The 11,091-nt window shown below is 53.1% G+C and overlaps 2 protein-coding genes and 1 long non-coding RNA gene across 9 annotated transcripts in view; all 3 read left to right on the plus strand.

Annotated features, from left to right (window-relative positions):
- Positions 1 to 875, plus strand: part of ZNF205 (zinc finger protein 205) — a 10,409-nt gene extending 9,534 nt beyond the window's left edge. For all 7 annotated transcript variants that reach the window (XM_029948910.1, XM_029948911.1, XM_029948912.1 and 4 more), the window contains one exon: positions 1 to 875. This exon is cut by the window's left edge and continues 274 nt beyond it. In XM_029948910.1, the coding sequence (XP_029804770.1) occupies positions 1 to 847 (847 nt within the window). In that variant the 3' untranslated portion in view covers positions 848 to 875.
- A 3,867-nt stretch (positions 876 to 4,742) lies between these two features.
- LOC115299517 lies at positions 4,743 to 8,433 on the plus strand. The gene is made up of 3 exons (XR_003912211.1): positions 4,743 to 5,210; positions 7,423 to 7,533; positions 8,404 to 8,433. It is a non-coding gene; the product is annotated as an uncharacterized LOC115299517 (long non-coding RNA).
- Positions 8,434 to 8,536: 103 nt separating this feature from the next.
- ZNF213 (zinc finger protein 213) overlaps positions 8,537 to 11,091 on the plus strand; it is a 6,370-nt gene continuing 3,815 nt past the window's right edge. The window contains exon 1 of the mRNA XM_029949512.1: positions 8,537 to 9,698. The gene's annotated coding sequence lies outside the window, so the exon portion shown is untranslated. The remainder of the gene's footprint in view (positions 9,699 to 11,091) is intronic.

Consider the following 11,091-nt stretch of genomic DNA (forward strand, 5'->3'; position numbering starts at 1 on the left):
CGGGGCCCCGGACGACCGCCTCCCCGAGAAACCCAGAGAGGGGCGGACGGGCGCCCCCGAGGGCGGCGAGGAGGGGCTGGCCGCCGAGGGGGACGCGGGCAAGAAGACGTACGCGTGCGAGCAGTGCGGCAAGGCGTTCAGCTGGCACTCGCACCTGGTGACGCACCGGCGCACGCACACGGGCGAGAAGCCGTACGCCTGCACGGCCTGCGGCAAGCGCTTCGGCCGCAGCTCGCACCTCATCCAGCACCAGATCATCCACACGGGCGAGAAGCCCTACACCTGCCCGTCCTGCTGGAAGAGCTTCAGCCACCACTCGACGCTCATCCAGCACCAGCGCATCCACACGGGCGAGAAGCCCTACGCGTGCGACCGCTGCGCCAAGCGCTTCACCCGCCGCTCGGACCTGGTCACGCACCAGGGCACCCACACGGGCGCCAAGCCGCACAAGTGCCCCATCTGCGGCAAGTGCTTCACGCAGAGCTCGGCCCTGGTCACGCACCAGCGCACGCACACCGGGGTCAAGCCCTACCCGTGCCCCGAGTGCGGCAAGTGCTTCAGCCAGCGCTCCAACCTCATCGCGCACAACCGCACGCACACGGGCGAGAAGCCCTACCACTGCCTCGACTGCGGCAAGAGCTTCAGCCACAGCTCGCACCTCACCGCGCACCAGCGCACGCACCGCGGCGTCCGGCCCTACTCCTGCCCGCTCTGCGGCAAGAGCTTCAGCCGCCGCTCCAACCTGCACCGGCACGAGAAGATCCACACCACGGGGCCCAAGGCCCTGGCCGTGCTGATGCTGGGGGCGGCGGGGGCCCTGGCGGCACCCCCGCCCGCCCCCACTTAGGAGGCTGGGGGGTGGGGTCGGCTGTGGGGGAGGCGCGGGGGCTGCGGGAGCCGGGGGTGCGGGCAGGGAGCGGGCGGTGCTGGCATGGGGGCGGGGCATGATCACCCAGAGGAGCTGGGGCGAGGCGCAGGCACGCTAGCTGCGAATTAAAGGCCTTGGAATCCCAGCCACCGCTTATGCTGTGTCGTGGGGCCCTGGTGGTGAGACTGACTCAGGGGGCACCTCGGTCAGCCACGTTGGCATGGCTGAGGCGTCCCTGGGTCCTCGCTGTGGGGCTTGGGTACTCCCTCCCCAGCCTTGACCTGGCTTGGGTCCATTCCAGAGCATCAGGACTGTAAGTCTAAGAGCAAAGGCTTCTGGGCACAGAGAGGTTTCCAATCCTGAAGCCAACCAGGCACTTCTGAGACGGTGGGTCCCCCTGCTGGGACGGTCTGCCGCTGCTGCCATCACTTTGGTCCCAGGGGCATTGCCTGCTAAGCCCTGGACCCCCCCTCCCCCACGCCTCTCTTTGGGAGCTGGAGCAGGGCTGCGCCACCCTGGGGACTCCTGCTCCTTGTCTGCGGCTCTGTCTCCGGTCTCAGGCCCTGTGGCCTGCTTTGTGACTGAACATGTCCCATCTGCTTCTACTGCGGCCCAGCTGTAATCCCGTGAGGATTCCTCCCTTAGCGGGACCGCTGGCCCTCCTGGGGCCTTCCAAGGCTGCTGCCAGCACCCTCTGCTACTTTTCACCTCCTCAGCCTCTTCGTACATGTCCTTTATAATTTGCCCTACCTGCCTCTGTCTGGCTCTTTTACCCTTGGACTTCTGGGTTTTGACCTCTGTAGCTTCTATACCCCATTCTTTCTCTTTCTTCCTTGGAGAGGAATGGGCTTAGCCTGCTTTTTTTTTTTAAGTGATGTTCTTTTTTATTTAAAAATTTTTAATGTTTTTTATTCATTTTTGAAAGACAGAGAGAGACAGTGTGAACAGGTAAGGGTCAGAGAGGGAGATACAGAATCGGAAGCAGGCTCCCAGCTCTGAGCTAGCTGTCAGCACAGAGCCCGACATGGGGCTCGAACCCACGAACCATGAGATCATGACCTGAGCCGAAGCCGGATACTCAACTGACTGAGCCACTCAGGCACCCCTCAGCCTGCTTATTATCCAAGATTTACAGCTTGGCTCCCAAGATAACATTCAATTCTGTCATCAGCTGACCTCGAGGACCCCTGCATGAGGCGGCTGTTGGGGCCCGGCCAGCTCCCAGGGAGCAAGCTCTAGGGGAGCTTGAACAGGACACTGGACTGCGAGCAGTAGAGCTGCCAGTTGAGCCGCTGCCCTGCCAGGTGTGGGGCCAAGTGCCATATATATGTCGCTTCTAACGCTCCATAACTCTGAGTAGTGGATTCATCCCAGTTCTATAGATGAGGAAAGAGGCGGAGAGAGAAGCCCAATAACTTAGCCAACAACCAGTGAGGTGGGAGCTGCCGTTCAAGTTCAGGAATTTTATTGTGTAAAGAATACTCCTACAGCTCTCGACTGTCTAGTGCATGTTATGTGGTAGGGCTGTCTCAAAAGAGTAAGACGTCAGACTTAACCTTCAGGGGTGCTGGACCCAGCTAGAGATGGCAAGTGGGGGGGGGGGTATGTAATCAGCTAGATGCCAGGAAGCTGCTGACAAGCTGGGGCCCAGGCAGAACTTGGTTGTCCTGGGAGGTCTCAGTGGGATCTAGGGTTGGGTCGCTGCAGGACTGGTTGAATTAAATGGCTCTTTCTTGAAGAGGCGACAAAGACAGTTGTTTCCTCTGTTCAGCTTGTGTTCATGGCTCTGGTCACTCAGAAATGGGATCTCTCTGCCCAGCTCATTGTAGGGGGCTTAGGGGACTTGTACGCATAAAGCAGGCTTGCTGCTCCCAGGAGCTTGTTTTCTGATGAAAGAGAGGCAGGAAGGGCTCTTGATACAACCATACAGAGAGCATTGGTCACTTGGTGCAAGCTTAGCGCACAGTGTGTATTGATTTGCTTCCTTGGGCTTCATGACCAGTGTGCCAGGACTTGAACCACTCATATCTGTCCAGTGAGCCAGAAGTTAAAGACTTCACTCTGCCCTCTGAGGAACTCCGAGACCATGCTATCCGGGAGAAACTGTTTCCCCCTTTCCCAGCACCATGTAGAGGGTCATGATGCCAAGAGTCCCGTGTGGCTTCTCAGTCCACTTCTCCCTAGGGACCCATACAGAGGCCACCATTCTGCAACAAAGCTGGCGAGAACATTTTAAGAGTGGAACTTGGCAATTTAGAAAACATTTGACAAGGGCAACTAAGACGGCAGAGGTAGCTGAGGTGTCCTGGAAGGGCCTAGAATGTCAGACCGAAGGATGTTCATGATTTGGTGGGGAGAGGTAGCTGGCCGGACGGGGGGATGCCAGGGAAGGGCCTTCATGTCTATGGGTGTCCGTTGGGATGTGGCCTGCTTCCTCCTGGCTTCTGCTCACACCTGACCTCCCTGCTGCTCGGCTTCGGAGAGCCCCACCTGGGTGCTCACCGTTCACCTGCGCCTGCGCGGCCAAAAGAAAGGGGAGGGCGGAGGCAGTGAAAATTCTCTGTGGGCTCCCCATCCGTTCCCTGTGCCGCCCGAAGGCACAGCCCAGTCTTTGTCGAAGGGGCTCAGGGCCCAGCTGGCCCTGCTGCCCTGCTTGGTCCGGGGGCATTTCCTCCCGTGGTGGGGTGACTCCGCGGGGTAACGAGCGCGGGACGCGGGCGGGGGGGGGGGGGCTCGTAACCAGGACCACCCCCCGAGACGCAACCCAGCAGAGGATGGCTTCCGGACAACCCCACTCCCAGCTTTGCCCTTAGCCAATCAGATGTCTGGGCGCGGCGAGAGGCGGGAACCAGCGGAAACGGCCAATCACGACCCTCAATCACCCCTCAGCTCCGCCGGCAGCAAGGTTGCCCAGCAAAAGCCGAAAGTCTCCGCTTTGACAATTTCTCTTTTCGTCTCTGCCACGCGTCGGGCTCAGAAGAGACCAAAGACCGGGCGCTGGATTCCTGGGTCACCAACCCCCGAGCCTTCCACAGCCGGCCCTGGGCTTACCGAGAGGCAAAGCCTCCTGCGGTCCCGGACAGGACGCGGGCAGAGGGGCGGAGGGGCGGGGGGGCGGAGGGGCGGAGGGGCGGAGGGGCGGAGGGCCTGGGCCAGAGCCACTTCGGCTTCGCGCCCCGAGCCGCTGCATTTCGTTGCTGGCTGGAGATTCCGGGAGCCCGAACCCGGCTGCAACCTCCCGCCGGCGCTCTAGCACCTTCCGAGCCTCGGAGCAGGGCCTGAGTGCTGCCTGGGAGAGCCGGATGCGGGTGCGGGAGTGGCATGGAAGGAGAGCAGCCCTCTTCCCGGGGGAGTCGGGGAGACTGAGGTGGCTAGTGTGGGGGAGGGTGGCTCTGGGTCGTGTGTGGAGAGAGGTAAAGGGCGGGGAAACGTTAAATAGGCGCTTTGCTGCATTCACTCATGCATTTTTCCAACCCGAAATGAATGCCTGTGTTCCAGGTTCTTTGCTAAAGGTTGAGGAATAAACGGTGAAAAGGCCAGACAACATCCTTGCCCTCTCGGGGTTCCGATCTAGTGAGGGAGACCGCCCGGCAGAGAAGTGACACAAACATGAATTTCAAGTAGTGACAACAAACACCAGAAGGAAAGGAACGGGTGAAGCACTAGAGGATGTTACGAACGGAGTGTCAGAGAGGGCCTCTTCAAGGAGGAAAGTTTTAAGCCGAGACTTGGAGAAGACAAGAAGCCATTTTATATGATTTGGGGCAGAACTTTCCACGCAAGGGGAAGAAATGAATAAAGTCCCGGCCATGAGGAAGAGACTGACGTTCTGAGAGCTGAAGTGACCCCTCTCCGTGGGAGGGAAGGTGGGAGGTGACTGCAGGAGGGGAGGCTAGAGGGTGACACTGCCCAGGGCTGTGGTCCGAGGTTTCTCCTTGCTGTGGCACGGAGGGCGGTTATGAAGATGATCCAACCTTCCTGGTCCTCATGCTCGCCGGCTGTTCTGTGGCTGGTGGCAGACAGGCTTTCTTGCCTCAGTTGCAAAGACAGCACTCTGTGGCCTGGCCCTCCATCACCTCCTAGAACACCTGGTTCTCTGTTCTCAGCTAACAAAGTTCTAGGCTGATCATGAAGATTAATACTACACCCCCCGTCTCCCTCCCCAGGCCACTGACCAGAACAAGTTTGGCTCAGATCTTCAGGAGAAAAGGGAAAGAATGCCCAGAGGGCCTAAATCCTGCAGCCTCTTATGTACCCCACACTCCTGCGGGCACGCCCAGGTGGCAGGTTCCGGCCGATGCAGAAGTCCCCGGGACTGACCACTCTTTATTGAGCACTTCCTGTATGTTAAAACTTAGTGCTGGGCTAAGTGGTCTTATGTGTATTTTCTTACTTATTTAATCCTTATCATCATCATATGAGGTAGTGAATCCGTTAGGATTCAGTTCAACACCAAGTAACAGAGATCCAAAATAGCAGAATCTTAACCAAGATGTAAGTATTTCTCAAGACCACACGTGCAGGTGGGCTGGAGGGAGGCAACCTCCGTCAGGACTGGTATGGCAGCCCTAGCCCACGGAGTGCACAAGGCCCTTCGTAGCCCGCTGCTCCACCACCAGTAAAGTGCCATCTCACGATGCCCAAGCAAGGAGTAAGATTTAACCATGCATGCTGATTTTTAATGTTTTATTTCTGATTTTGAAAGACAGCACGCATGTGGGCTGGACAGAGAGGGAGGGAGACAGAGAAACCAAAGTGCGCTCTGCTCTGATAGTGGAGAGACTGATGACAGGCTCAAACCCAGGAACCGTCAGATTATGACCTGAGGTGGAGGCAGACAAGCGATTGAGGCGCCCAGGTGGCCCAGTACCTGCTCATTATAAACTTTTTTTTAGCAGATGGGAATACCATGTACAACTTTATCTTAATACATTTGAAATTGTAGAGGAAGGAACAACTTCCTAGACAATTTCTTAAAAACTCAAAATTTATGCAGGAAGACATGGAAATTCTGACTATCCAATAACTCATAGGGGAAATAACAAAAATATTTTTATTTTTATCATCTATTTAACAATTGTTTTACATGTATTTATTTTTGGGAGACAGAGTGTGAGCAGAGGAGGGGCAGGGAGAGAGGGAGACACAGAATCTGAAGCAGGCTCCAGGCTCTGAGTTGTCAAAACAGAGCCGAACCCACAAGCTGTGAGATTATGACCTGGGCCAGAGTCAGACACTCAACCGACTGAGCTACTTAGGCGCCCCTTTAACAAATTTTTTGGGTGGTTGTTTTTTAGAGAAAGAGAGGGGGAGGCAGAGAGAAAGAGAGAAACACACAATCGGAAGCAGCTTCAGGCTCTGAGCTGTCAGCACAGAGCCCGTCACAGGGGTTCAACTCTCGAGATCAAGACCTGAGCTGAAGTCAGACACTCAACCAACTGAGCCACCCAGGCGCTCCTTTATCATCTATCTTTAATAAAAACAAAAAACAAAAAACCTCTTAGTAGGCAATAATGGTAGTCAGGGTATACATTCTGGTTGTAATAGAGGTCCAAAATGCAGTGGGTTAAACACCAGATCTATTTCTTTCTCACGTCACTGCCTGGGTATAAATCTAGGGTGAGTTTGGTGGCTCCACAATCAGCTACTTTCCATCTTATTGCTTTGATATCTCTGGGTGTTACTCCCATCGGCATGGCCCATGCCGCTAGGTCCAAAGTTCTGCCAGTAGCTGGGGGAGATAGAAGACATGACCATTCCTTTCGAGTAAGACACACACATCCGTCTGCTCACATCTCACTGCCTTCAGCTTAAGTACCAGGCCGTACTTAGTTGCAGGGGAGACCGGAAGGTGTACTCCGTATTCTGAATGGCCACGTCCCCATTGAAAACTTGTTTAAAATTCTTTTAATGCTTACATATTTTTGAGAGAGGGACAGAGCGTGAGTGGGGGGAGGGGGGAAGAGAGAGAGAGAGAGACTCAGAATCTGAAGCAGGCTCCAGGCTCTGAGCTGTCAGCACAGAGCCTGAGGCAGGGCTAGAACTCACAAACTGCAAGATTATGACCTGAGCTGGTCAGATGCTTAACGGAGCCACCCAGATGTCCCCCAAAATCCTTACTGTAGAAGGAGAAAACCGATATTGGGGAAGAACTAGTAGTCTTTCTGCTAAGAACAGATGCTCCTTAATATGAGCATGGATATATATCAGAGACAAACGATGGACAGTTCTAAATATCACCAAAATATGTTCATCAACTCTCACAATGATGCCTACTGTCCTTAATTTTTAATTGTTTAGAGAGTTCTGGACTAAGACTGAGAAGATAATGAGTATACATTCTGTAAATGAACACAAATTTTCTGAAAAGAAAATTTTCACTATTTACAGATTATATTTCCTAGCTAGAAAAATAAACTAAAATTACTTTAGGAGGAAAAAGAAGTGCTACTGGGTGGTTAATTTCAGTGTAATTGTATACAAATAACTTATCATCTACCAGCAATGCCCAATAACATATATGATAAATGTGCCACTTATTTATTGTTTTTCAGCCCCCGACACACACATTTTGCCACGCTTTGTGATAGCGGAGCCTGTAGGACTTTCTCCTTCGCTCCAACTTGATGCTAGTCTTTGCCGGTAGAGGGCGATGGAAGAACACTGTAAGTCAACACCAAGAAAAGGGGACTTGCAAGTCTCTTTTCCCCTGGGCAGTTTTACTCGGGGCCAGTAGAGGAGGGGTATGGGAGGGTTCCACAGGGCATTGGGCAGGGGGAGGAAGCAGCGCCAACCACTTTAACAGTCTTCACAGAGCAGGCTTGGTTCATGCCCTCCAGCAAGTTGTTCTAGCCACTGGCGGAAGGAGGGGTGTTGGCATAAACGATGCAAAAGTACAGAAAAATGGGGAAATGCTGATTGCCCAAGAGGAAGCGATTTTAAATAAAATATGGGACTTCCAGACTATGGAATACTATGCAATCTGCAAAACAAATGCATTTTATTTATGTATGGTGATATGGAAAGGTATCTTTGATAGACTTTGAGTCAGCCAACATTACTTACATAGAATGATTCCAGATTTACAGTACAGATATTCATAGGTGTATAAGAACAGACTAAAATATTAATAATGCTCACTTTCGAATGGCCTTATTAGGAATATTTTCCCACTTTCAGTTCATCCATCTTTGCATTCAACAAATTCAACAAATATTGTTATTCAACTAGAATTGTGCCTGGCACAAATCCAGGTGCTGGGAGCAGGGCAGTGAAAATTCTCATCTCCCGGAGCTTATACTTGAGTACTGGGAGGCAAATATTACACAAGTCTGTCAGGCAGTGATAAAACAAAAATTAAGGCAGGGCAGAAGCATGACGGGGTGCTGTTTACATAGGGTTAGGGAAAGCCACTTGGAGGGAGTGGCATTTGAGCAGATTGGTGGAGCTAAGCATTGTGGATACAGATAACTTAATAATTTTTCATACTTTCTTAATTTTCTTTTTTTTTAATGTTTTATTTATTTTTGATACAGAGAGAGACAGAGCATGAGAGGGGGAGACACAGAGCCGGAAGCAGGCTCCAGGCTCTGAGCTAGCTGTCAGCACAGAGCCTGACGCGGGGCTCGAACCCATGAACGTGAGATCTGACCTCAACCGAAGTCGGATGCTTAACCAACTGAGCCACCCAGGCGCCCCTTAATTTTCTTAATTACCCTAAGCATGAGATACTTGCGTAATCAAAACAAGTCATAATAAGAAAGCTCTTTCTCTTTCAGGAAAAGATCTGGAGCCTCAGATCTCCAGGTAGAGAAATAGAGTGTGGGAGCAGGTACAAATACACGCAAAGAACCCAGCGCTCCCCGCCCCGCAGACGAAGCTGTCGGTGGGAAAGCGAGGCGGGGGTCCCCGGGGTCAGTGTCCCCGCCTGCAGCGTACCGCTGCTCGACTCAGGCCGACGCTCGGGGGCGAAGAATTGCCGCAGGAGGCTCCGCGTCCCTCACTGGACTGCATTTCCCAGGAAGCCCCACGAGTCCCTAGGGGCGGCTAAAGACCGAGGCGGCGGCGGCACCCAAGAGACTGGAAATGAGTCTCCCGGAGCCGAGCTCTAGTTCCTGGGTCGCGCGAGGGCTTTCGGTCCTTCGTCCTCAACTGACTCAAGGAGGGCCGAAGAAAGAGTTCCTCCTCGCGGCATTCCTTCGGCGGCTCAGAAGCTCTACTCGTGGCTGGACCCGACGCCGTCTCGGGCACCAGATCAGTCTTGTCTTTTCCCTTTACACCCTTTAGTGGCCAGAAAGGACAAATCGAGACACAGACCTCAGTTTGGGGGCATACATGTTGACGCGTAGGGCGCTGCTGCGTCCTGATTGGCCAACTCTGGAAATTCTCCCCGTTCATTGGCTATCCATCGGGGAGAAGGCGGACTCAATGGACGAACGGCCTCCTGGGGCGTGTAGTTCGAGTGCTTGCTGCGGCGCATGCGCCGTGGTGTTTCCCGACGAGCCCTGCGCCAACTTCCGGTGCAGGGACCTGGAGGCGGAACTAGGAACCCTGGTCGGTTGTGGGCGGTGTGTGTCCCGGGGGCGGGACCGCCGACGCGGGCCGCAGAGCTCCGACATCAGCCTCGGGGCTCCAGGCGGCCGGGGTCGGCGCCCCGAGACGGAGGCAGAAAGGGGCACGCGCCGCTGGGAAGTGCTGGGTTTGGGGGCGCGCCTGCACTCGCTGCCCGCCCTCTGCCTCTCAGCTGCGCGCAGGCAAGGCCGCCGGGGTCGGAGCACAGAGCTCCGGCCAGGTCCGCCTTCTCGCCCGCCGCGTCCTGCGAGCGACCCTGGTGAGTTTCTGGCCCTTTTCCGAGTGCAGCCTTCTTGGTCACTGGAGGATGAGAACGGAGCGCGTACCGTTCAGGGGTGTTGTGAGGAATGGAAGCATAGAGTAAATAAAATGCTTAGTGTGTAGTAGAGAAGGACTGGAAACCACCTGAATGCCTTACTCGGGTACCTGTTAAGTAACTGGAGCTCATGCATGCCGTGGAATCTTCCAGAGCGGCTAATGAAGAAGCATTGTTAGGTGGAAAAGCAAGTTGTGGGACGTCTGGGTGGCTCAGTTGGTTAAGCGTCTGGCTTCGGCTCAGGTCATGATCTCGTGGTTCATGGGTTCGAGCCCTGCGTGAGGCTCTGTGCTGACAGCTAGCTCAGAGCCTGGAGCCTGTTTCAGATTCTGTGTCTCCCTCTCTCTCTGACCTTCCCTTGCTCGCACTGTCTCTCTCTGTCTCTCAAAAAAAAAGAAAAAATTAAAAAAAAAAAAAGAGTTGGTCCCTACTTTCTCTAAAAAAAAAAAAAGTTGTAAAATAGTATGTGTCGTAAGACTTCATTTTTTGTAAATACACACGCACGCTTGGTTTTCCCCGTCACAAACACTTGATTTTCCCCGTTTCTATAGATACATTTTCAGTAGATGGACATGGAGGCGTCTGGGAGGTCATATGTAAGGCTGTTCATGGGAGGGTGCAATTGAATTACGGAAGGGAATTTCTATTTTATGTGTTTCTGCACTGTTTAAAATCCCAACCCCTTTTATTACAATGGTCTGTGTCACATTTTTTTGGTTAAAAGAGCAATGAAGGAAAATGTCAGAATCCTTACTTTTCAGGAGTATTGTTAAGAGTAGCAATGTAAGGTGTAAATATGTGTCATTCATTCGTATGTACCAGTGGATAAATGGCTTAGACAGGTGTCTGTGAGCTCTTTGCTGGCACTCAAGGTCCAGGATGTGTTCAGACGTTTCCAAATTTGAGGCCTATAACACAGTACACGTGGTGTATCAAGTCACCCCACCAGCACAGTCTGCAGCCATACTCGGTAATCAAACCTAATACTTTCTTAAATCACGGCGTAGTTCACATGTAGAGATACACATGGTACATACAGCTTGATGAGTATTTACAAACCAAATAAATACAAAAATGTTTTTGCTGTAAAACACACGAACGTTTACATTAAATGAGATAAATGGAGATTATAAATATGCTCATATCAGTGGGCTGGGGAGTAAAAACGTGGGAGTTTGGGATTTCAGAGCTGAGGGTAAGGAGCTGTGGGCCTGATTTGGTAGAAAAAAGTCACACGAGCAAGGCCTTAGAGCACAGCCTAAAAAAGAGTGCGGGGCCAAGAAAGGCCGGGAGCAGGCTGGTGTTTGCTGTTTGCTCATGTACTACCCCCCCCCCC

This window comes from Suricata suricatta, chromosome 8 (genome assembly GCF_006229205.1).
Source record: "Suricata suricatta isolate VVHF042 chromosome 8, meerkat_22Aug2017_6uvM2_HiC, whole genome shotgun sequence".
Classification (NCBI taxonomy): Eukaryota; Metazoa; Chordata; class Mammalia; order Carnivora; family Herpestidae; genus Suricata; species Suricata suricatta.